This window comes from Mustela putorius, unplaced genomic scaffold, assembly GCF_011764305.1.
Source record: "Mustela putorius furo isolate JIRA1106 unplaced genomic scaffold, ASM1176430v1.1 tig00003972_pilon_pilon_pilon, whole genome shotgun sequence".
NCBI classification, from domain to species: Eukaryota; Metazoa; Chordata; class Mammalia; order Carnivora; family Mustelidae; genus Mustela; species Mustela putorius.
Genome location: NW_025422115.1, coordinates 25,042,054 through 25,067,571, shown reverse-complemented (window position 1 = coordinate 25,067,571; position 25,518 = coordinate 25,042,054). Strand labels below are relative to the sequence as shown.

At 61.0% G+C, this 25,518-nt stretch overlaps 1 protein-coding gene across 1 annotated transcript in view; it reads left to right on the top strand.

The window, feature by feature from the left end:
• The first annotated feature begins 5,091 nt into the window (after window positions 1–5,091).
• TAF4 (TATA-box binding protein associated factor 4) overlaps window positions 5,092–25,518 on the top strand; it is a 65,004-nt gene continuing 44,577 nt past the window's right edge. Inside the window, exon 1 of the mRNA XM_045070861.1 lies at window positions 5,092–6,500. Coding sequence (XP_044926796.1) covers window positions 5,162–6,500 — 1,339 coding nt within the window. The 5' untranslated portion in view covers window positions 5,092–5,161. The remainder of the gene's footprint in view (window positions 6,501–25,518) is intronic.

Below are 25,518 nucleotides of genomic sequence, written 5' to 3'. Positions count from 1 at the left end.
CTCTGGCCAGAAGGACTCAGGTGTTTCATCTCCCAGTGTGGTGCAGACCGTGGCCCGTCCTTAGGCTCGAAGGGGCCGAACGGGCAGCTCCCTTCTCTGGCGACTGCCCGCCGTGCTCACTTGGAGGCCCCTCTCCCACACGGAATGAAAGCCCAGCTTTTGGTTTCTGTGAAAAAACAAAAAACAAAAAACAAAAAAACCCTGTTGGGATTTTAAAACCTGTTGTTTTTTTTTTTAATTTTATTTATTTATTTGACACAGAGAGAGAGAGATTACAAGTAGGCAGAGAGAGAGAGGGAGAAGCAGGCTCCGCTGAGCAGAGAGCCCGATGCGGGGCTCTATCCCAGGACCCTGGGATAATGACCTGAGCCGAAGGCAGAGGCTTTAACCCACTGAGCCACCCAAGCGCCCCTTAAAACCTGTTTTGTATCGGATCTCTAGATCACTTTGGGAAGAAATGACAGTTTTACAAGAGTGAGGTTTCTAATTCTTGAACTTTGTGTATCCCTCTGTGTACTTACTCTCCCCGGAATTTCTCTTAGTCATGTTCTAGAGTTTTTTGTGCATCGCTCTTATGCTGTTCTGTTGTTTTTACATTGAGGTGTTTGGTTGTTTGAGGCTCTTGTAAATGGTATCATTTTTAAAGTGTGTGTGTGTGTGTGTGTTTAACATCCTACGTGGCACTTAGTGATCAGTGCCTAAAACCTTACTTTTATGGATCTTGTCCAGACAATTAATGCTAACGAAATAAACGTGTCCAGTGACAAAATCGATGGTTTGGTGCCTCTCCCAGGGCAGCTGCAATGAAGCTAAGGTTTTCGAGAATGCAGATTTTCAAGGGTTGAGGCTTGGGCTTTATAAGCTGAGTGAGGGCCAAATTATGTTTGGAGTTAACCAGAGCAATAAGCAGTTCCCCCTGAAAAACCATCTGATGGGCACGATGCTGAGGAAACAGGGCTTGGCAGCATTGCGCCTCTCCGGGTAGGGGGACTCAGGACGCCACCAGGCTCCTCTGGCTGATAGTAAGGCTGCTTCTTGCTTGCACTTTCGGGGGCAAGGGAGACATCACAGGAAGGCTGACCTCAGAGTTCCCGCCCGAACTTTGAAATAAGCTCCCCTCTGAGCTAAGCTGTCACAGCCAGTATTCCAGGTGGACAACAAAACTAAAGCCACCCGTGAGAGCTGTAGTTAGCTGTTTGTGGGAGTCAGCCAAGAAGCTGTTGTAAATGAGTCATTCCAGAGTGTACAGACAGCCCACACCCAGCAGATCTGGGTCAGTCTCGGAGGAGGCAGGCCTGACTCTGACTCTAGCTTGGGAGCGGACATCGAATTGGTGTACGATGGGCTTGGGCAGCTTTGCAGCCAGAAAAGAGCATCGTGGCTGTCTGTCAGCGTTCGGGTCCGAGTCTCTGGTTTCCGTCCCCACCAGGAGACATCTTGGGCTGCTGACAACCTTCCTAAGCTTCATCCCCTCCGCTGCCCCAGGGGCTTGGTCCTGCGTGGGGAGCTCAGTGTGTCAGTTTGCTTATTACCAGCGGACCCTGGGCGGATCTCACCACGCACTTTCTTTTCCAGGCAGAACAGGGAGGGGCAGCCTGGACTGGTGAATTCCACTCCAGGTTCATCAGGTCTTGGGCTACTGTTCTGGGGCTAAGTGGCTGATCAGGCTGATGATTGCCTTCTGATTTATCTAGAAACTCTTCCCTCCGTAAGTGGACAAACCGGTCATATGTCATATTTGGGGTTGAACTGTTCCCCCCAAAATGCACATCCACCCAGAACCTTAGCGTGGGACATTATACGGAAATGCGGATTTTGCATGTGTAGTTAAGTGTGTTGATGAAACTTTTTAAAAAAGATTTTATTTGAGAGGGAGAGAGCAGGAGCACAAGAGCAGGATGAGAAGCAGCCTCCCTGCTAAGTGGGGAGCCCAAAGTGGGGCTTGATTCCAGGACACCAGGTGACCTGAGCTGAAGGTGGCCGCTTAACTGACTTGAGCCGCCCAGGCGCACCCCCCCACCTTTTAATTTTTTTTTTTTTAAAGATTTTATTTATTTATTTGACAGACAGAGATCACAAGCAGGCAGAGAGAGAGGGGGAAGGAGGCTCGCCGCTGAGCAGGGAGCCCGATGCGGGGCTCGATCCCAGGATCCTGAGACCATGACCCGAGCCGAAGGCAGAGGCTTAACCCACTGAGCCATCCAGGTGCCCCAAGATGAAACCATTTTGAATTTAGGGTGGGCCAAAGTCCAGTGAGCTGTGTCCTCAAAAGATGAAAGGTGCAGAGACACGTGGAAAAGCCACGTGACTGACCACAGAGGGGCTGACTGGAGGGTTGTGACAGAAGCCCAGGATGTCTGGAGCCACCAGAAGTGGAAGAGGCAGGAAGGACCCTGCACATACATTGATTTTTGACTCGGGGCTTCTAGAGCTGAGAGAATAAATTTTGTTGTGTCTGAAGTCGCTGTTTATGATAATGTTGATAGCCCAAAGAGAGGGACACCCCTGCATCTACGGATTAGCTGTGTGTTCATGAGGTTGACCCCAGGGTGTGATCTGTTCTTGATGAGGGCCACGTCCTGTGGGGTCTGCGGTGCTGCGGTGCTGAGGTGGGGAAGTCACCTGTCAAACAGGACTCCCGCAGCCGGGCCCGGGCCACCAGCTGCCAGCCACCTGCAGGTCTGTTTTGAAAATGTTTCATCCTGTAGTATTCCAGGCAGACAACAAAAGCATAGGTGATACGGCGAACACTGTGCGTCTTTCACACAGCCAGACCAACACTGAAATTGTGGTCTTGCTTATGTTTACTTTTATATTTAAGAGAGCGTGTCTGAGACTCTGTCTGTTTTATTGAAAAGACAACGTACCGTTTAAGAGACTGAAAAGGCCCCCAGGGCTGACAGCCTGGGCAGCTGCCTTTCCTTCCACCTGTGGTCCTGCACGTTCGTGGCATGGCAGGTGGCAAGGCTGTCGTTTTGGGTCCCGCCATTCTCCCGGCCAATGTCTTTCCATGTTTAAACATGGTCTTTACACTTGCACTCATTTTCATTGTCCCCTTTTGTTTATGTGAGGTGGGAGGTCTCTTTCAAGCTGCAGAAGTCTAGCTCCTTGTGGCACAAGTCAAACTGTACAGATATTCCAAGAAACTGCCCCCGGTCCTCAGGGTGCGCCAGGCAGGGACACAGGTTGGGGGCCCGGCCCCTCCTTCCTTTAGGAGGCCGGGAGGAGCCCCATGACCTCCTGGTCCAGTTGACTCTCAAGGTGGGCAGGGTTCTGGGGAGCCCGCGATGCAGAGCGCCCTCCTCCTCCTCTGCAGCTCTTTTCTTGGGTGGGGGCGCAGACTTAACCTCCCACACTTCCTCTTGCACTGGTGGGTGCCCTGCAGCACACTGGGGGTGACGTCAGTGGCCAGGTGGGGAGCAGGCCTGGCGCAGAGAGCAATGAACGGTGGGGCCTGCACCCAAGGCTGCCGGCTGAATGGAGGCTGGGGGAGGAGGGGGACGCCCCGGGCCGCAGCGGTCCTGGCAGGCCCTCAGGAAACCGGGAAGCCGGGGCTGTGTGGACAAGTCGGAACGCCCTCACTCGGCACTGCCAACTTCCTTTAGGGAGGCTGTCAGCATGTAGCCGGGGCGACCTGACAGCGGGGACCCCCCTGCCGCCCTCGCGGCAACCCCATCTGCCTTCCGCTTCCGACCCGCACCCCGGCTTGCTCTTCAACTCCCACTCCCGCGGGAGCGCGTAGACGACGGTGCGGCGACACCCTGTCGTCACTCTGGGGGCGGGCGGGGGGACGGAGCCAGCCTGCCAAGGCTTTTACGTGGTTTCCTTTAAGATTTTCTACCTAGTGGTCAACGCTTCAAGATCCCGATCGGACGCACATTCCGCGTTTCTGCTATTGTTTGAAATCCAGGCCCCGCCCGCGCAGGAGCGGACGGGGCGCAGGTTCCGCGGGTCCCAGCCCCCGCCCGCTCGCGCCCCGCTGCTCCGGAGCCCCGGCCTGGTGTGTGGGGCCCGCGTCCGCTGCGGGGTCGGCGCCCGCTGCCGCGAGGCCGCGGCTGTCCCCGGAGAGGGGGACCGGGCAGCCCCTCGGCGCGTCCCGGGGCACCGTCTCTGGGTCCCGAGCAGACTCGCGGCCCCCGCCCGCAGAGGACAGTACCTGAGCCCGTCCCGCGGCGGCGGCGCGGGCGCACAGAGCGCCGGGCCCCGCACTCGGTCAAAGGGAGGAGAGGAAACCGGAAGAGCCCGTGCGCCCCGGGCCGCTCCCGACTCCGGACTAAGCGCGCCGCCGGCGCTGACTCAGGGGCACGGGGGGCGGGGGCCGTGCCGCCCGACCGGCTCCCGGGACGCCCGGGCCGCCGCAGGGTGCGGGAACCGGGCCGCGCGGGGCGCACCGCCTCGCCCGGCAGCCGCGCACCGACGCCGCGAGGCCCGGCCCGCCCGCAACCGCGGCGCCGACGCCGCGCCCGCTGCCCCTGCCCCGGCCGCCGCCCTCGCTGCCCCTGCCCCGGCCGCGGCCCGGCGATGGCGGCGGCGGCACGGATGGGCCTCGGGAGCACGGCCTCCCTCCCTCGCCCGCCCGGCGCTCCCGTTCGCCCCGGCCGCAGCCATTTTGGAGCGAGCGCAGACAAAGAGAGAGTCGCCGCCGCGGCCCCCAGCGGGCACGGGCCGCGACCCCGCCCGCCGCGGCCCTGTCGGCCTCCCGCCCGCAGCCCGGGCCCGCCCGCACCCCCGCGGCCCGCCGGCTCCCGGCCGCCCGCTCCCCCGCCGCGCCCCGGCCGCCCGCCCGCGCCCCGGCCTCTGCCGCTCGCAGCCATTGGCCGCACCTTTTAAGCGCGCGCCGCGGCCAATGGGGAGGCACCGGGCGGCCGGGCGGGGGGCGCCGCGGCCAATGGCGGCGCGCCGGGCGGCGGGCGGGGGCGGGCGCGCCGCCGCGCCTGCGCAGCGGCCCGCCACCGCCCTCCCCCCCCACCCCCCCCCCCCCCCCCCCCCCCCCCCCCCCCCCCGCCCGCCCGCCCCCGCCCCCCCCCCGCCCCCCCGCCGGCGCGCGCCGCCCCCCGCCCGCGCCCGCCCGCCCGCTCGCCCGCCCGCCCGCCCGCCCGCGCGGAGCCTCCTCCCCGCCCAGCGCCGGCGAGCGGCGGCGGCGGCGGGCCGAGGAGGAAAGATGGCGGCGGGCTCGGATCTGCTGGACGAGGTCTTCTTCAACAGCGAGGTGGACGAGAAAGTGGTGAGCGACCTGGTGGGCTCGCTCGAGTCGCAGCTGGCGGCCAGCGCGGCCCACCACCACCACCTCGCGCCCCGCGCGCCCGAGGCGCGGGCCGCGGCCGCCGGCGCGCTCGGGAACCATGTCGGAGCCGGAGCGGCCGTGCCGGCCGAGGGCGCGCCCGCAGCGGCGCCGGAGCCGCCCCCCGCAGGTAGAGCGCGGCGCGGCCTGAGCGCGGGCGGGCGCCGGCCGGGCCCGCGTCCTCACCGCGCCGCCCCGTGTGTCCCCGCAGGGCCCGCCGCGAAGCTGAGCGCACTCGAGGCCGGCGCGGGCGCGGGGGCCGGGCCCGGGACCGGGGCCTGCGCGCCGGGGGCCGCGGCCGCGCCCGCCGCCCAGCCCGCCGCCCGCAACGGCCCGCCCGGCGGCCCCGGCGCCGCGCAAACTTTGAATGGGAGCGCCGCGCTGGGGACCTCGCTCCGCGCCGCCGCCGCACCTGCTGTCAGCCTGCTGCACAACGGGCCCGCGCCCCCCGCGCCGCCGCCCAAGCCCGCCGCCGCCGCCGCCACTGTCATCCAGACGCCGCCCTTCCTCGGCGCCCCCGCCGCGCCCGCGCCCCGCGCCCCCTCGCCGCCCGCGCCCCCCGCGCCCGCCGCGCCCCCCGCGGCCCCCGCCGCCGCCGCCGCCGCCCCGCCGCCGCCGCCGCCGCCGCCCGCCGCCGCCAGCCTGGCCCGGCCGCCCGGCCCCCCGGCCGGAGCCCCGGCGGCCGCGCAGAACGGGGGCAGCGCCGCGCCCGCGCCCGCCCTCGCGCCCGCCCCGGCCCCCGCGCCCGCCCCGGCCCCGGCCCCCGCGCCCGCCCCGGCCCCCGCGCCCGCGCCCGCCCCGCCGCCCGCCGCCAACAGTCAGCCCGGGCCCGCCGCCGCCGCCGCCGCCGCGCCCGCGCAGGTGGCCAAGGCCGACTCGCCCAAGACGGCGGTGCAGCCGGCGCCCGCGCCGCCGCAGGCCCTGGCGGCCAGCTGCCCGGCCGGCGCGGGGGCCGGCATGATCCTCGGGCCAACTATGCAAGGGGCGCTGCCCGCCGCCGCCGCCGCTGGACTCCCGCCGCCGCCGCCGCCGCCGGCCCCCGGCACCCCCACCGGGCTGCCCAAGGGCTCGGCCAGCGCGGGGCCCCAGAGCCTGCCCAGGACGCCGTCGGCCACCAGCGGCGGGATCCGGGCCACGCTGACGCCCACGGTCCTCGCCCCCCGCCTGCCGCAGCCGCCTCAGAACCCGACCAACATCCAGAACTTCCAGCTGCCCCCAGGTGAGTGGCCGCGTCGGGCGGGCCTGGCCGCCCCCGCCGGGCGTCCAGGAAGTTGTGGGGCTGGCAGGGCGCTGAGGTCACGGGTCTCCGCGGGCCTGCCGCGAGGGAGCCGGGGCGCTCCCCGGCCGGGTGCGCGAGAGTGTGTGCGAGTGTGAGTGTGAGTGCGCGTGCGCCCGTGGGGGGGCCGTGGCCGCGGGGGCCCCTGTCCTCGGGCAGCGCTGGCCTTCAGCTCGCTCTCGCACTGCAAAGTTTCTGGGCTCCCCCAGTGCAGCAGCTCCTTTCCTGGCCATTTGTGCCCCTGCCCGCCCCTCCCCTCCCTTCTCCCCTCTGCTCCTCTCCTCTCTCCTCCTCTCCTCTCCTTTCTCCTCCCCTCCCCCTTCCCCCTCCCCCTCCCCCTCCCCCTCCCCCTCCCCCCTCCCCCCGCGGCGGAGAGCCCCGGCGGCCGGCCTCCAGGGGCACAGCTTGCTGGGTTGTATAGCCCGCGTCCATGCTTCTCTCTGTCTGGTGCTCCGCCTCCTGGTTTTTGGGGCCAGTGGTGTCATGGCCCGTGTCCTCACTGAACTTTGCCGCTCCTCTGATACCTTGGGCTGTGATGGAGGGCTGGGCACCCCGCCTCCCCCTCCCCGCCCCCCTGGTGAGGTCAGGCGGAGTAGTGACACTCCTTGTGGCCGGGCAGGTCGGCGTGGAAAGCTTCCGCTTCCCTGCTCACAGCAGGATGGCAGAGATCCCAGGTGAGCCCTGGAGGGATCCTGGGGCACACACCCTTCCTGGTCCCTGTCCTTGCCTCCGCACTGTGCCACCCGCTTCCTGCCGCCCCTGTGGGCCGCAGTACAGTGTTGGGTGAAAGGGTGGGTGCCCGGCTGCTGGGCTTTGTGTCCTCCAGGGAAATCGGCGGACCTCTCGGGGGTACCGGTGGGGCCTGGTGGCGTGCAGCCGTGTGGTCACAGCCCGGGCATGCTCTCGGTCTCCCGTGTCAGCTGGATGGTTGGTTAGGGTTCTTCAGGCCCACGGCCCCCCACAGCATCCCAGGTCATGCTGCTTTGTTTGGGGATTCCCAAACAGAGAGACGCTTCGGCAAGCCGGGGCGCCCCGAGTCCTCTTTCTCCCTCCCGCCTCCGCTGCCGGCACTGCCACCGCGGAGTTTCCGAGCGCTCCTCCCTCGCGGGCTAGCGATCTGCTGATCTGAACGGGGGGCTGGGGCTTGGGAACAGCGCTGCCCATGGCCCCAGGGATGCCCGGAGCAGAGCCGCCGGTCACCTCGACCGAATGCCCGTGTCTTTGGAAGGAGAGGTCTCCTTGTCAGGGCGTGTGAGGCCCAGCCGGGTGGCAGCGCTGGCCCCGGAGGTTCTGATGGGGGCGGGGGCGGGGAAAGCCGGAGCCCAGCCTGCCTTCTGCGGGTGCTTGTGGGGGTTGCCGCGCTCTGAGGGAGAAAGGGGTCGTCAGACAAGTTGCCGGCCAGGTGCTGAGATGCCCCTTAGGATGCATTTGTTTTGTTTTTTAGGTTGTCATGGTGTTTTTTTGAAGGTTCTGTTTCGCTCCTTATGTGTATCTCGTTCGTTCAGTGGAGAATATGGCTCATCTGTAGTAACCTTAGGGAAAGGGAATTCGTGGTTGTAGTGTATGATGGAAAATGTCAAGATACTCTTTATCTGTAAAAACGCCTTTCGGGTGGTCCCGCACGGTTCTGCACTTGCCTTACTCAGAGGAAAGACCGTTTCTGTGCTGTACTTTTGCTTTGTTATTTAAAACTGGTGTGAGCTCCTCAGTAGCTGGAGAGGTGGGCGCCTGGCCTGGCTTGGCCCGACTTCCCAGGGCCTGTGCGATGCCTGCAGGGGTGGCGGGTTGGGGTTGGCTGGATCCCCTGGGTCTGAGCCTTTGAGTGGGTGAAGCCCCCTTCTTATTTCTGCCAGGGGTGGGGGAGGAAGCTGTGGTTGGAAAGGGGCATCTCTGCCATCTTTGTCGTGGGTGACCCTGGACTCATTTTCGTCTTCTGTTCTCATGTCACCGTTAGAGATGTCTTTGTGTGACCAGCAGACAACTCCTTGAAAAAACTGTAAACCTACCGACTCTTTGCAGGAGTTGTCACGAGTGTTTGTGTTAAGTCCCCCGTACTTAAGAGCGGAGAGCAGCCCATGTGGACACTGGGGTGACGGATGTCCTCTAGAACGGAAAAGATTTGTATCCATGTCTTCGTGGCCCCCACCCCCCGATCTCCACTGATGGGAACTCTGATCAGTTACCGCACCTCATTTTTATAACAGCAGAAGCAAAAAGAAAAAGTAAAAAGTTTGACCCCGAGACAAAGTTCTTTTTTAGGTAGTATAATTCTGAAAACCGAAGGGACAGAGCACAATACTCTAGTTATATGCTTGGTCAGGAAATACTAGGTTTTTCTACGTCACGTTTCCTCCTCATTGAAATCTTTCATCGGAAACACGAAGAGCGAGCAGGTGAGTGGCTTACAGAAGTAACTGCCCTTGGCCAATAGCTTGTTCTCGTTACAACCCAGAGACACAAACACTTGGGAAGGGCTTAGGGGCAAGCAGGGCGGCGCGGGCCGCCCCGAGGTGTCCACTGGGCTCACGGACTGCTGGCGGGTGGAGTGTGTGTGGAAGAGGCTTGCCCCTCCGTGCCTCCCCTCCCTGCAGGTCGCAGCTCCAGGTGGGGGCAGGTGGGACTGAGGTCTCACCGGGGCCTGACTTGATGTCAGCCCTGGGCCTGCCTTCTCCGCTCTCACGGCACACGATGAGCCCGTGTGGACTTTGGTTTTAGCAACTTCCATCTTGATATTCTTCATCAGGACAGTTTTGTGAAGAAGCGATGATGTTGCTGTCATTAATTTGGTCATTTGAAGGTACCAGAGTCTAAATTTTATCCACTGTGGTAATGGCAGGAATGGAGAAGAGATTTTTGCTGCAAAGGCAGTTGTCCCAAGAACTCTGGAAAGCACTAGTTTCATACAGCTCAGAAGTCATAACATCGAAGTAATATTATGATTATCGTTGAACGAAGAAAAAAAGTGACATGACACCAAAATGAGCATGTGCATAAATGGTTTTCAGAGATCTTTTCAGATGGATGCTACGTTACGGATGCTCCTTCCTGTGGGTGCTCTCTTGGCCTGGCACGCGAACATCTTCTGCAGCGGACGTCCGGTTGTCCTGCTTCTGCAGAGAACGCTCTCGTGTCCCTCTGAGCTTTGGCTGGAGGGTTGGTTCTCCTCCTAGGACAGAGCACCGTTTCCTCACCGTCGATGCCTTGGCCTGGGCCTGTGGGCTTGCCTCTCACTTCAGATGAACACTCTCGGTGCTCCTCTGCCTGCTTGGAAGGACAGGTGGCCAGGGCGTTGGTTCCCACCCACGACGAGGGCAGGTGTCTGTTGGTAGGGAGGGGAGGAGCCAGTGGTGGCCAACTGTGCTGTTTGGGCCGGGCAGGGTTCTAGGAGGGCTGACCCGGAGCCAGACGGTGGAAGGTGGAGAGCCCAGCGCTGAAGGTCCGGGCCACTCTTGCCGGCCAGCGCTGTGGCATGAGGGATGTTTGAATGTTTAGATTTTGTTGCTTGACGGCACTGCGGCCTTCTTTCTTTGGAGCCTCGGTGGTCCAGCTAGAAAGCCGGGCTGACGGGTTCGTGAAGCGGATCTGACGGGGATGGATGGGACACCTGGCTGTCACATCGTGTTCACGGCGCGTGCGCTGTCCCAGTTACGGGACTTTTTCTCTGGGCTTTGAGCATCATGTTGCTGTAGATGTCGTGAAGTGTGAGGACAGCTTTACTCTCACCAGAACCGTCCCGGCCTTAGACACACTCTCGGTCACCAGGGCGTCTGGTGCCGTGGCTGACCCTGGTTATGTGAGTGAGAAAGTTGCCGAGGTGGTCACAGGAGGGTCACAGATCCTGGAGACATGTTCCGCAGCTGTGGGGCAACGTAGGCCAAAGGCCTTAGAGTTTTCCTTCTTACATACCTGGGTAACAGTGACAATTGTAAAGAAAAAAGAAAAATGGCTCTTGGGGAGCTGTACCCAGCCAGCCCTGGGCCGCTCCGCTTGGCGTGGGGCAGAGGTAGCTTCCCCGAGTGTTTGCTCCGGCCCTGCGGGCTCGGGGGACCGGCCGTCCTTCCTCGCCCTCTCTCTGGGCTTTGCCCAGGACTGTCCCCATCGTCGTAAGGGTGGACAGAGCTGTCGTGGTGGCTGGTGGTGGCATGGTGTTTCAGGCACATGTGGGTGTCTTTTGGAGCTCATCTGTCGGCAGTAACCAGGAAAGGGGTCCCTTACCCTCCCGGGGTGTCCGTCCTGTCTTGCTGTGACTGTACTTGGGCGCAGCGCGCGCTGTGTGCTTATAGCAGAATTGCTGGAGTTTGAAAAGTCGAGGACTTTCCATGTTTGCCACGTGAGAGGTAGGTCCGTGCTTGCTAGGGCCACGTAGGGAGTTGTTAGGAACGTGGTGTGTTTGCTTCCTGGGTGGTGGATGATTGTGAACCCCGGGGGCAGAGGGCCCGGCCCCCGGACTGTTCTGTTGCCTCTGGGCCATGGTGGTTGAGTGCCCGGCTCTAGTTGTGCCGTGCTCAGAGCTGGGCAGCACAGGACTGACCCGGTTCAGACCCTGCCCTAGAAGGGAAGCAGCGCGGTGGGACAGAGCAGGGGCACACACGTGTCTGTTTCCTTGAAATCCAGACAAAGGTTGTTCCTTGGATGCTTCCAAAGCCCGGTTCGGCATATAAACGTGAGCTTTCCTCCTCTTAAATGATGAAAGTTTGAAGAAAGCTTCTTTATAAATAGCTAGTCGTCTGTGAGTTGATCGAGACGTAATTAGCAACCGTTTTTGAAAATCCTGCAGCAGAGATGGAAACGGACTGTGGAGAAACTTGCCTCAGGTGTAGGGAATTTGTGAAGTTCTGAAAAGCACTTTCCCTTCTCCTGTTGACAGTGAGGTTTCTTGGTTGTTCCGGGAAAGAGTGGCCACTGAGGGCTCTCACCCCCGAGACTTCTTACTCCATCAGGCCTGTGTAGTAAGAGCAGCGGAGGAGAGAGGGACGCTTTGCAGCAGGAGCCCCTGCCCTGGCTGCTGTGCACCGCCGGGGGAGGGACCGTAGTTTCCCGCTGGGCCTGAGGCTGCTGTTGGGTAGGGGGCTTGGTGAGCCACAGACACGGGGCTTCGGTGCTGTCCGCCCGCAGTCAGTGCTTTGTGACACCCAGCGTACTCGGTCAGGTTCTGTGGACTTGTGTTTGCGCCCTGGGAACTTTGTGCGTCTGTGGTCTGGCCGTGGACACCTGTGATGACAATTTGTGATTCCTACATAGCCTTCCCATCTGTGCTGAGGGGCTACAACCTGCAGAACACAAAGAGATACAAAGATTATCCAGTTTATGCCCCTCCTTCAATTTGAAAAGTGCGCGGACACCCATTCCTTGTCTGGCTGTCCTCTGTGGCAGCCTGTCCGGTGGCACCCCTGTGTGTGCGTGGATGGAGCCCCTCCCAGTGCGGGTGTGCGAGCCAGGGGTGCACGGGGCCTGGAGCCTCAGAGCCCCTCTGCCCCTCCACTGGCCTTCGAAGTGGAGTTGGGCTTTCCTTCTTCGACCTGGAAGTTGGAGTCTAGTGGGACCTCCATGCGTCTGTCAGTCCATCTGTCCCTGTGGCCGTGGGGAGGGGGCAGGAGGAGGGATGGGAGCACTCCGGTGACTACTCATCTCATGAGGAGGACGAGATCCGGTAGCAGGGACGTCCTCCCTGACGGTGGGGAACTCGCATCCTAGAGGGCATATTTCGAAACGTTTTTCAGCTCCAGAGGTTGGGGAGATCCTTAAACCATTCTTTATGACCGTGTTGAATTGGATGTCAGATTTAAGAACTGAGGAGCGGAGTGGTAGGAAGGTTCTGTAGCTCTGCGGGGACTCGTTTCGGTGGCGAGTGGTCTGAGTGGACGTTGAGTTCAGAGCGGGACACGAGGGGCCAGGACAGCGAAGGCCTCCTCCTCTGTGCTGTGCGTGGCCTGCCAGGCCTGTGTCCTGTGGACAGAGTGGCAGGTGTTGGCCTGGACACTCCACAGAGCACAGAAAGGCCTTGTGGGGTCAGCCGATGGGACCCAGAGCTTCGGGGAGGGAGCGAGGTACTGGGGTGTGGCGTGGCCATACCGTGTGGACGGTCTTGTGTTACCATTAGGGCTGAAAGGGGAGGGAAGGCAGCTTTTCCGCTCTTAAGCTCTGTGCGGAGGTGCGTGGGGCCGGCCTGCGAGGACAGCTTCCCGAGGAATTGTCACGCCTTTCACCCAGGAGCTTTGTCTGGGCGGTTTTTAATACCATCCGCATCGGATTGACGTAGACACAGGCTTCGGGTTAGTGAACACAGCAGGTAACGGGCCGGCCAGCTGGGCTCCGAGTTTCATCCTGTAGGAGCTCCGAGCCTCGCCGGGGCGGCGGCCCCACGTCGGGGGAGAGCAGAGGAAGGCGCTCTGCACTGATGTTTTAGTGGAGCTACAAAGTGTTAGAAAAGTATTAGTCACTTGAAAGTGGCTTCTTTTTCCACCCTTTTTCTTCTGGTTTAAAGTTAGTTTTATTCATTATGGGAAGTTTGAGAAGAAAATAAAACCACGAAGAAGGGAATCAAGTCACTCGTAATCTCTCGTTGCTCCGGGCCACGTCCTGCCGGCCTGCGTTTGCTGCGGAGGGACTTCCGACTCGCACGAACTCAGATCCTCGGGGCCTGTCTGTGCGGCGAGTGCCCTGCCCCTGGTGGTCTTTGAAGCGCCCCTCTTCGCCCGCTCCCTGTCATGGCAGGCCGAGGCTTCCCCGCAGGCTCCTGCGCTGGGCTGCTGGGACTTGCGTCCCCTTGTCTGTTGTAAATGACCCTCAGGTGAGTGTCTTTGTGCGCAGCTCTGCGTGCGTCTGGGGGGTTGAGTATTTCAGGTCTTTGATACAAATTGCCTTCTTGAGGGCTCAACCACGGACGCTTTTAAAACCATGGTTTTTAGATCCGCGGCCAAAATAGGATTTTTTAGAAACTGATTTGATTCTGAAGTTTCCTTGGAAGGTGGTATCTATTTCTTCGACTAAGTGAGCTTAAACCTTTCCCCACGGATGTTGATGGAGACCGTGGCCTGTTCGCTCCAGGATGCCGCCGAGCCAGTCAGCAAGCTGGGTGGGGTGCTGGGCTCCAGCCCGGGGGGGCCCGAGGCCAACAGAGCCCCTGCTCTTGGGGTGCTTGAGTCAGGCGGGGGCAGGCAGTCAGCACGCAAAGTGTGAGCACGTGCTGTCGTCACAGAGAGTGCGACGGAGGGACGCGCGGCACCGGGGCCCGAGTGGGCGAGGCTGCGGCTGGCTGCGCCGGGACGCCCTCCCGAGCCGTGGGCGCTGGCACCGAGACCCGGACGCCTGCAAGCAAGAAGGGGACGTGTGCGCCCGGCCGGCAGACTGCAGGGGCCCTGGGATGGGGGTGATCCCGGTCACAGAGCCGCGGGACCCTGGTGTGCCGTGGCGGACTTTCTCTCAGCTGTGGTGCGGAGCCGCTGGGGCTTTTAGGCCGGCCGCCGCCACTAGAGTCTGAACTGTGTTTCGCGATCACTTTTGTGTCTGTGGCCCACGGCACACCGGGACAGGTGGTCGGGGCAGGGTGGGCGGCACGGTGTGGAGGTGGGGAGCTGAGAGATCCGGGGCGTCCCGGGGTGACCAAGGTGGGGTGCCGCGGTGAGAGGCAAGCGGGCGGGGGCACCACGTTCCTGTGTGGGACGTGAGGTTTGCGAAGCCGTGTCTGAGGGATGCAGGGGGGCAGGGAGGGCTGCCAGAGGCCCGAATTTGGGAGTCACATGGCATATGGTGGAGGTCTTGGCCACGCGGGGGAGGCCGCCAAGGGAGTCTCTGCGGAGCGGTGCAGTAAGGCTGCCTCTCGGGGCGACTTCGGAGGAGGCGGGGAGAGGGGAGAGGCGCGGGGCAGGGAGCGGCCGCCCGCAGCCAGAGGTGGTGGCGGGGCAGAAGCTCGGGAAGAAGGGGCCACCCTGAGTGCTGCCAGCCCCCCGGGGAAGTGGACACAGGGCAGTTGTGGTTTCAAGAGCTTTTTATAAAGAACGGGCATGTGTCAGTAAAGCAGCAAATATCTCCCGCTTGGCCTTTTCATGTGTGGAGGTGGCTTGGGACGGGCATCCTGTCGTCCGACCTGCTGCCTCAGTTGTCGGCTCAGGCGGTCTCGCCGCTGCGTGTGCGGCCCCAGGCTCCCTGCTGTGCGCCGATGGACAGACTCGTGCGTCTGAGGGTTCCAGAGCCAGGTGGTCCCGATGAGGACACCGAGACCTGTGGAGGTAAACGGTTTCGCCAGGACCCCTAAGCCCTTTCCCCGAGAGGCACGGGAGCCCCGGGTCACCTGTGCACTTCCCGCCGCATCTCCTGCCCTGCGCCTCCTCAAGGCCCTGCGCACATGGACCGGGCCGTGTCATGAGGTCGCCCACAGAGGGGAGTGTCCCCAGCACACAGCAAGAGGCAGACTCAGCCCAGAGCTGCCGCCCCCATGCCGTGGAGACCCCCGGGGACAGGAGTGCGGGGTGTCCAGCAGCTACAGGACTCCATGGACCACCAGGGACTTGTGCTTCGTGCTACCGGGCGGCTGTCACGGCTCTCCTTCGCACAGGCTGTGGGTACTAGGGTTCGGGCAGTCCTGATGGCTGAAAGAGGTGTGCATGGTCAGGACTGTACTCTGGTCTTCAGGGTCCCATCCCTCTCTCCTGACCACAGAGCTGCTGCGGCCTGTGCCAGGGCAGCTGTCTGGGACGACGGCTGTCAGTCCTGCTCGTGGCCCCAAAGGCCCCAGTGATGCTTGGTGAGCCCGATCAGTCAGTTGTCTGTGCAGACTTTAGCTGGGCACCCAGTCGGGGTCAGATTTGTGCTGGAGCTGGGCAGTTCCTGTCCTCAGGAATTACTTTCTGACGGGGTTGTTCGTGAGCCACGAAGATCGGTTTGCAAGGGGAGGAGATGGGGCTAATTCCATTTCTGAAATGGAATCTCGTTAGGCACCCCCGGCCCCGCTGTAGTTACTCAGAACCGGCATTCTGTCTCTTATGGTCTGTTCTGGACCCTCCAGAGTTTCCTCTGCTGCTTTGGACTGATGAGGTAGCCCGTCAGGGTTGGTGACGTATTCAGCAGCTGAGGAACTTTGTTCGGAGTGTCCCCCAAAGCTCTAGAGTGACAGGTAAAGACAGCCTCTGGATGGGCCGCCAGAGCCTGCACAGTCCAGACAGGCGTCCAACCGCGCAGGCCCGGTGCTCGGGGCCAGCCCTGGCTTTCCTCTCATGCTGGGGGGTTCGGACACCACTCACTGGGCACCTTCTGGGGTCTTGATCCTAGAACCGAGGGTAGAGGCTGGCCCCCCTCCAGTGTTGGGGGCTTCCCAGTCCAGACACACCTCTGTGTGTGTTGCTGACCCTCCTCAGGGACCTGGTTGGCTGCTGGCAGTGTCTTGGAACAAGTCGGGCTGCCGACCTCCAGAGGACTGTTGTGCCCCCCAGTGGGAACGCTGCTGGCCTGGCCTTCAGGAGGCCGCCGGTCTCAGTCCCTCAGAGACATGGTCGTGAATGGCCATGTGACACTGTGCTGTGGCCTGCAGAAGCCCGCTCTGGCTTGGCGTTGGCAGGCCTGACGGCAGAGGTGTGCTGGGCACCGAGAGGGGGTTGGGGATGGTGTGTGTTGCAAGTCCGTGTCCGTGGCTGTGACACGGTGCGCGCTGTTCGGATCCGTGTGTTGTGGGTATGCGTGTGTCCACGTGTGGCGGGTCGCCAGAGATGCCCTCCGAGTCCGAGGAGGTAGCTGCTTCTGGGCCGGTGGGATCGGCCTGGGCATGGATACACTTACCTTTCTCTGCAATATTTTATTTTTCTTAAAGAGACCTGAAGCTGTTATGGTAATTTTTTTTTTTCTTATCAACCCATTTGTTTTTATTTATTTATTTTTTTTACATTTTATTTTATGTTTTCAGTGTTTCGAGATTCATTGTTTATGCACCACACCCAGTGTGATTCCTAACAGGCGCTTGTTCTGGGGGACAGAGCCCCGAGTGCTTGCTCTTGTAAGTGTGTGTGTTTTATTTAGGATTTTTCCGGCATCTCTGGGATGTCGTCACCAGTGGATGTCCAGCGCAGCGTCAAGAACAGGGGCCAAGGGGGCTCCAGGCGTGAGAGGGGGTGGTCTCGGCCCCTTGGATGCCCCTGTGCCTGGGCGGCTATCTGGGCGGACAGCTGTTGGTCCTGCTCGTGGCCCCAAAGGCCAGGCTGTGGCACTGTGTCCCCACAGTGTCACGCTGCCTGTGCACGGAGTCCTCGGACGGCCTCGCCGCTGGCCGCAGGACAGCCCGCTTGCTCACTGAGCAGCTCCGCAGGTCACAGCCGCGCCGGGCAGCTGCTCTTCCCGCCGCCAGGACGTTCTTCTCTGGGTACTCGCGCTCCTCATCCAGGCCCGCGCTCCCGCCCTGCTTCCAGACCCCGGCCTCTGTGACCCCCGCAGCAGAGCAAGGCGCGTCCTCAGGACTGGGGTGTGGCCCGCCGGGGCCTGTCTCTGTGGTCCTGCGGTGGGGCAGGTGGTCGTGAGCCCGTCCAAATGGGGCTTTCTGCGGGGTCAGCTGTCAGTCTCCAGCCTCCTCTTGCCGAGGACGCAGGAGCACCCGAGGGTGGGGAGCCTGGCTTGTGCCGCCTTCCTCCGCCAGCCCCAGCGTGGCGTGGTGCTGGCGTGGCGGGGCTGCCTGTGGCGTGAGTCAGGGAGTCTTCTGGAGGCGTTTGTGGTCTGTCCACCTGGTAGACAGGCCATGACTCTGAAAGGCCATTAATTGAGGTGGACGACTAATGGGGAACAGGCTATGCTTCTGGATCTTGGATGCACAGGACTGAGTCCCTCGCACTCTTTGGTCCCTGCCTGGGCTGTTTCATGTGGTCATTTAAGTAGTTCCATAAGCACCTGTGAACCCCACCCACAGAGCAGCTGGGACCCTGCCGGCACCCATGTGACCGTCCAGCCCCCACCTCCTCCACCTGACCCCCTCGTGTGCCTTCTGTTCCCTTCTCTGTTCCCTCCTGCCCGTGGCCTCTTCCTGAGTGTGGCTGAATGTGTGTCTGATCTGACTTGAAGTTTGTGGAAAGGCTCCGTGCTTGGGTCGTCTTTCGGGACGTCTGCTCTAAGCCACTCTCCCATCCCGTGCCGTGTGGTATTCTGGTGCATGGACTCAGCACGTGGACTCACTCCCTCTTGCGTGGTTCACGAGCCGGGCCCTCCCGCGCTGCCCGGGGCTTCCCCCTGCGGGGGCGGTGGTCTGCTCGGGAGAGGCGGGCGGGCTGTTGCGCCCACAGCCACGCGCCGGAGAGATTCGGAGCACAGGCTGTGTCTGTAGACGCGGGTTCACGGTTCTGGATGTGACGTGTGCGTTGTCCACCAAATATCCAAGCGGGGTTGGGGACACTTGAGATGGGAGTCTGAACCTCAGAAATGGGTTCAGGGCAGGGATGTGGGGGCTGGTCCCTAAAGGACTGGTGATATTTTAGGAGCACCCAGCTGGCTCAGCTGTTAGAGCATGGGACTCTTGGTCTCCAGGCAGGGAGTTCAAGCCCCGTGCTGGGTGTAGAGCTGACTTTACAAAGGACGGGGCGCCTGGGGGGCACAGTCAGTTAAGCGTCCAGCGGACTCTTGGTCTTGGCTCAGGGCATGATCTTAGGGTCGTGAGGTGGAGCCCCTGCCCTCTGCAGAGTCGCTCTCTCCCTGTACCCTCCCCCACCCACGTGCCCGTGCACTGCACTTTCTTGCTTTCTCTTTCTTTCAATAAATAAATTTTTAAGAAACAAAGAAGAGAAACGAAAAAGAGTGATGTTATTTTAAACCCTGAGGATAGTGTGGTCACCTGGTTTGGAGGAGGTGCGGTGCAGCCTGGAGAAAAGAGAACAGGCCAGAGCCCTGTTCTGGGGCCTTCTGACCCCTGGAGGAGGAGCAGGAGGCAAGGGGAGCCCGCAGGGGAGCCCGCCGGCTGTCAGGCCATGCAGGTTAGGAGTGTTGTCAGGGAGCTGCCTTCCCCTGTTGTGTGTTGGAGGCCAGTTAGGGAGGTGAGGACGGAGCTGCCTTTGGGTGTGGCCCCCAGAGGCTGGAGGCTGGTGCAGGCCAGACCTCTGTGGGAGGTGGGGAAGTGACCTTGGGGTATTCAGACAGAGTTTGGGGATGCTTGTTTCGGGGACTGTAGAGCCATGTGAATGGAGCGTAGGACGTTTCTTTTGTTGTTCCTGGACTTGTTTCTTCCCGATTGGAGATCTTGGATCTGCGCTGCTCAGGCACAGATGTGGACGTGGTGCGGGCCGCACGCAGATCTGAAGTTTCTAGCACCAGGTTTGACAGGAATGTGAAAGTACAGATGAAGTCGGCGTTAATATGCCCGGTTAACCTAGGTGCCTAGGTGTTTCCAGGCCACCACTTGTCCTTAGACTCGTCATCCAGAGCCACTGGCATCCCCTTTCCTGTGGCTACGCCCTTAGGTGCTTGGCGACTGTCCATGGCTCGTGGCTCCTCCGTGTGTACTTACGGATGAGCCAGCAACTGGTCCGGAGGCTGAGAGAGGGAGAGAGTGGGGGCCAGGGCCAAGGGGCCCCCAGGGCCGCAGGACAGTGCAGCCAGTAGGCTGCAGAGAAGGAGGCTGGTCCCAGGTGCTGTGGGATCCAAGGCATCTGGTCTGGCCTCAGGGATGGTGGCCAAGAGGACAGGACCTGGGGTGGCAGGACCCTGGGTCCAGGAGGGCCGTGTCTCCAAGTTCCTGCAGCCTCTTGGGTGAGGGAGGGAAGGGGCTGAAGTGGCCCAGCCATGCCTCCCTTGGGGGGGAGAGAAAGAACTTGCCCTGGTAGGGGCAGCAAGTCCAGGTGGGGGCCGCTGGCTGGCAGGGGACAGGAGAGCTGGTGGCACTCCTGCCTCCTTTCTTGGGAAGGGCAGGGAGGCCGGCGGCTGTCCCCAGGCTTTGTGTGGGGCGGTGTGCACTGTGGCCGGACTGCCACGAAGCACTTTGTCATCCCAAGGAGTCTGTGTCCTGGGATCACGCCCAAAGCAGAGTTCTCCTGGAAGAGGCTCACCCTGGCTGGAGAGCAGTGGCTGTGCAGAGGTGGCCGGCAGGGTGCAGGTGGCCTGCGGGGCTGGAGGAGGGTCAGGCTGTTCCCCGGGGTGAAGGTCTCCGGCTCAGCAGGGTGGACGCTGGGGTGGTGGAGCCCGTGCAGTGCTGTGATCCGCTGGTGCTGGCGGTGTGGCCTCGGGGGGCCCAGGTAGCAGCTCTCAGAGCCCGCGCGGCCTGCTCCAGTGTCGTCCTTGGGGCTGTGGTCTGCCCGAGTGCTGTCCAGTCACTCCTGGAGGGCTGTGTGTGGCGAGCTCTTGTTCCCCCGCCCTGGAGCCCAGACACCTGTGGCTCAGCCTCGTGTGTCCAGGAAGGAGGCACCGCAGAGCTTCTCCTCGTCAGCTTGGCGTTGCCAGCTTGGGTCCGCGTCAGAGGTCCAGGCCTCCAGGAGGAGGGCAGTGTGTGCTCTGATTCCAGGGGGACTTCCCTCCCTTCTGAACCATTTCCAGCGTCTTTGCTCTTTCAGAATTTCATTTTGGCTTGTCGCGAACATTCTCTTGTGTCTGGGTGGCTTGTTTGCAGGTGTCCTCCCCTGCGTTGGGTGCCCCGCTTTCCTGTTCTTCCTGGGTTGCTTCTTGGCAGATGGTGGGGCACCGATGCCTCGCACCAAGCATGGGGCCGGTCGCATGCACAGGTCTCTGTCTTGTCGAAGCCTTTAATGGAGGGTCTGCTGGTCCCGGCTGGCGTGAGCACGGTACAAAGGAAGGATGGAGAGCCACCGCAGCGCCCCGGGACCTCTCGTCTCACGGTGCTCAGGTGGGACTAGACAGGGGACTTCTGGATGCTGGAACGTTCTCTGTTTTTTAGGAAATTATCTTGTGGGTATTAGTTCTAGTGCCTGGAGCTTGGATATCCTGCCGTGAGCCCCTGGGGGTACTGGAAAGAACCCCCCCCCCTTCTTTCTTGAGTCTGCTTTCCTCTTCCTGCCTCCTGGGATCTTGTCTTTGTCTCTGCTCTCTCTGTTGGGGGTGTGGTGCCCCGTCCCTTCCTTTACTCCTGGCTTTGTGGGCTCTCAGCAGGGGAAGAGGCGTGGGAGGGAGACGGGAGGTGATTCTGCTGGTCAGCGAGCTACCCACGGGCTACTGTGAGGCGGTTTGGGGCGCTGCCCTGGATCTCCAGGTACCAGCAAAAGCAGCTGTTGATTTGTAAAGAACTTACTTTTTTTTAGAGCAGTTTAAAGTTCATGGCAAAATTAAGAGGGGAGTACAGAGATTTCCCCGTACGTGCCCTGTCCCCACCACGAGTAGCCTCCCCCTGTCAGCATCTCCCAGCAGAAGGTACATTTGTTATGACCCGAGAACTGGCACTTTGCCATCTCGTCGTCCCTCAGGCTGTTTACGTCAGCTTTATCCGCGCGTACGTTCTGGAGGTTCGGGCAAATCCATAAAACATACATCCGCCATTGCAGGTGTCAGAGTGTTTTCACTGCCCTTAAAGTCTTCTGTGCCCTCCATGTTCGTCCCTCCCCACCTCCCCACCCCCGGCAGCCGCTGCTCCTGTCACTGTCCGTAGTTGTGCCTTTTTCCGGACGTCATGCGGTTGGCGTCACACAGCGTGTGGCCTTTGAGATTGGCTCCTTTAACCGGCTCATGAACGTCGGTGGTTCCGTCCTGTCTTCGTTGTTGGAGAGCCCATTCCTTTTTATCGCTATTCGTAACGTAACGTTTTCTGGACCCGCCGCAGTGTACTTATCCCTCCTCACTGAAGGGCGGCTTCCAAGTTTGGGCAGTTACGAATAGAGCTGCCGTAAACATCCATGTGCAGCTTTTTGTGTGGATGGGAGTTTTCAGCTCCTTTGGGTAAATAACAAGAAACAGGCCGGCTGCACTGACGGTGAGAGTGTGGTTAGTTTCGCAGCAAAACACCAAGCGGCCTTCCGAGGCGCCGGGCCACATGGCGTTCCCGGCAGCCACGTGCCCGAGCGCCCGCTGCCCCGCGTCCCGCCCGGCGTGCGGTGCCGTCGGCGTGGTGGGTGCGGGCGTCTCGCTGTTGTTGGCGCGGGCGTGTCCCGGATGACCCGGACGACCCGGACGGGGAGCCTGTGTTTGGGTGCTCGACGGCCTCTGCCCGTCCTCTGCGGGGAGGGGCCCGTCCGGTCTCCCGCCCAGTTTCTAGCTGGGCTGTCTGGGTGTTTGTTGCGAGGTGCTAAGAGTCCTTTCTGCATTTTGGGTGACGGTCCTTCATCAGACGCTTCTCTGGCAAACGTTTTCTCCCAGTCTGCGGCTCGTCTTCTCGCTCTCGGGGCGGCGTCTCAGAGACCAGCCGTTTCTAATTCTCACGCGGCCCAGCTCGCCAGCTTTCTCCTTCACGGATCCTGACTTGGATCTGTGTCTGAAAGGTCATGGCCATCCCCAAGGTCACTTGGATTTCCTCGTGGGTTATCACTTAGGAATGAGTTGACAGTTTGCACTTTACATTGATGTCTGGGACCACGTTGAGCGAATTTTCCTGAAGGGTGTGAGTTCATGTCTAGATTCGTTTCTCTGCGGGTGGACGTCCGCACGTGGCTCAGCACTGATTGCGGAAGAGCTGGTCTCCGCTCTGTTGTGTTGCCTTTGCTGCTTTGTCAAACATGAGTTGATGGCCTCTGTGGGGTCTGTTCCGGGCGCTGTCCCACCCATGCTCTGCTGGTCTCTTCTGCGGGACACACACGTGACGGCTGCGGCTTTGCGGAGAGTCTCCACGTCGGTGGTCACCCTCCAACTCTGTTCTCCTGCACTGACCGGGTTCTCTGGGTCTCTTGCCTCCTCTCCGTGCGAACTGTATTATTTATTTTAAAAAGATTTTATTTATTTGAGAGAGAGAGAGAGAGAATGAACATGAGCGGGTGTGGGGGGCAAAGGCAGAGGGAGAAGCAGGCTCCCCAGTGAGCAGGGAGCCCCATGCAGGGCTCGATCCCAGGACCCCAGGATCATGACCTGAGCCGAAGGCAGATGCTTCACTGACGGAGCCACCCGGGTGCCCCTCCGTGTGAACTTTAGAATCTCCTTGTCAGTATCCATGAGGTAGCGTGCTGGGAGCTGACAGGGTTGGCGTCGGAGGACGGAGTTGGGAAGAACGGCCGCCCTGCCAGTTCCGCGTCTTCCTATCCATGAACATCGGATGTGTCTCCGTTCATTTAGTTCTTCTGTGATTTATCAGAAGTTTTTTGGCTTTCCCTAGATCTTATATGTATTTTGTTAGGTTTTTGGGTGCTGGGGTAAGTGACTGTATTTTCGTTTCAGACTCCGCTCGTTGTTAGTGTCAGGACGTGATGGGGGTTTGTGAAGGACCTTGTGTGTGCTGCAGCCTCGCTGTCGCCGCGGTTTAGATGCAGGAGCTTCTTCTGTCTTTTTTTTTTCCTTTGTACCTCAGTGCTCCTGTGATCTGTGAACAAAGCAGTGTTTTGCTTTTTCCTCTCCGATCCGTACCCTTTATTTCCTCCTGTGTGTTGGGCGGGCGAGGACTCGCGGTGCTGTGTGGAGGAGACCTCCTTGTGGTGCTTCCCATCTTAGAGGAAGAGCTTTGAGTTTCTCACCAGTTAGTAGGATGTGAGCTGTCGGTTCTTTGTGGATCATCTTTATCAGGCTGAGGGAGTTCCTCTTATTTTCTTGGTTTACGGAGAGTTTTTATCACGAACTGGGGTATTTTGGAAGAGCCGTCAGTGGAGGGAGAGCCGTAGGAAGGTCCTGCCACATCCAGATCTCTCTGTGTTCTCAGGAACATGCCTTGGTCTAGTCGGGGGGATGGGGGCGGTAAGAGGCATTGCCTGTGTGAGGGCCGGTGACGGGCCAGGGGACCGGTCACAGGAGGAGGTGGAGCGTAGGATGGACCCAGAAAAGTGCCCGTGAGTTTTCCGCCTGCGGGGGTGGGACAGCGAAGCTAGGCAGGGCGCATCTCCTGCGCTCCCCACCGCCTTCTTGCAAGCAGGAGGTGAGGCTCAGCTTGTGAGGCGCTTTGCCCAGGGCCTCCCTGCCCACTGGAGACCCTGGTCCACTTGCCCCTCCCTGGCCTGGAAGCCAGTCATGATGGTGGCCCAGTGGGGACATGTGTTAGCACTGCTGTGTCTGGAGGCCGGTTGAGGCAGGTGGGGGTCAGCATTGCTGTTGCTGGAGTCGGCAGGGTGAGCCTGTGCGGGGGAGTCGGGGGAGGGGCTTCTGCGAGGGCCAGAGAGCTGTGGGGGGGGGTGCTGGAGGGGACGAGCCCTGTGAGGGAGGGAAAGTCTGCTTTGACTCCACAGGTGGTTCTGCATGTTGCTGTCCTCCTGAGCCAAGGTCAGTGGGGGGCTCCGGTGGTGACGGCCGCCAGCGGGGCTCCCGTGAGAGCCGGGTTCCGCTGCTGGCTAGTGGTGCAGGTCCCCCAGCCCTCGAGTGTCAGCTCTCGGAGCCGTCACCTGGGCAGTTAGCAGTGCCCTGGGAGAGCTTAGTTAGTGCAGCCGTAGACGGCCACTGTCCTCTGCCCTGAGCACAAGTTCAGTGTTTTCAGAGAAGGATTTCTGGTACAACAGCTTTCCCCAAAGCAAGCCCCCTCTTTGGTCTGGGGTTCAGGTGAACAGGCACCAATGCCCTCCAGTACCCAGCAGGTGTTCCCGCATCCTGCAGGAGGGAATGGCTCAGCCCAAGACCTGCAAGGCTGTAGGGACTTTCAGGGGCAACTTGCGGTACTTGTGTTGGAAAGTGACCCCGCCAGTGAGGAGGCATCTCCGTGTGGGACATGTTGGCCAAACACAGTTGGGGTGGCTGGGGTGGGGTGGGGGTGAGTGTTGGTAGAAGGTAGAGGTAGGCGGAGAAAAAGAGCAGCCCTAGATATGGGGGTCCCCCGGGAGCAGGATCACGGGTGATGCGTGTTAATCAGGCAGCCCCTGTGTTCGAGGGTCCCAGTGAGGAGTTCTAGGTGCGGGTGTTGCTACAGGAGGCCTGCGGCTCCGGTGACTGTGCCACCTTCCGTATGACCAAACCTTGATAGCCTCTGCGTGTAGTCCGGCGGGTCTTACTGTGGGACCCGGGAACCGGGGCTCCCTTTCCTCATGGGGGGCCCGACTTGCTCTAAAGCAGAGTGAAGCACTTTGGGTTGGGCAGCACGAGTGCTCCCTTTACCGCACAGGGGAAGGGCTGAGGGGTGAAGTGGCCTGGGCAGGTGTCCCTTTTGTAAGATTTTGCTCCCCACGCTATGAGTCCGTTTTGTCAGAATGACCCTTGGCGCTTCTGCGCCTCTGCGTGTGGTTTCCGGACGGAGTCCAGCAAAGACGTCGCCCCGCGCTGCTTTCTTCAGTCTTTACTTTTCTTGGACGCACACTTGGAGTTTCCCTCTTCTGCGCGGGGCTCCCGTTTCGGGGTGGGGGTGTAAGGCAAGCGCGCTGGGTCTTTGCCGTGTGGTCTCGTGGACTCTCAGGCGGGAACGTGGGCCTGCTCGCTCACGCCGTGGCGTGCCGCTGCGGAGAGGGAGGGCGTCTGCAGAAGCAGAGCGCGGGCTCTGGGATCGTGCCCTGTGGGGCTGCGGACACTGGCCGCGAGTCCCCAGAAGCGGCGGTGTGTCTCACCTGCGCTGAAGTCACAGGGGCCGATCGTTGTGACCGTGGATTTCCCCGACACAGGCACAGATAGCCTGGGCCGCAGTGGGAAGGGTCGGCGCACTGGACTTCAGAATTAAAAGAAAACTTCCGCCGGTTGACAGACGTTAAATGAGAAGGCAGGCTGTGGAGCGGAGCCCCGTATCTGACCGAGAACCTGTGTGCAGGGCACAGGGAGAACTCTTCCCACTCAGTGGGCAGAAGACAGGCAGCTCTGTCTGTTAACAACGGGCAGGAGGTTGGAGGAGACAGAAAAGAAGGGATAAACGTGGCCCCCAAACACGCGAAGGGAGGCTGACAGTGTTGGCTGTCGGAGAAGCACACACTGCAGACCCAGGGGGAGACCCCATCACTTCCACACCCACTAACGT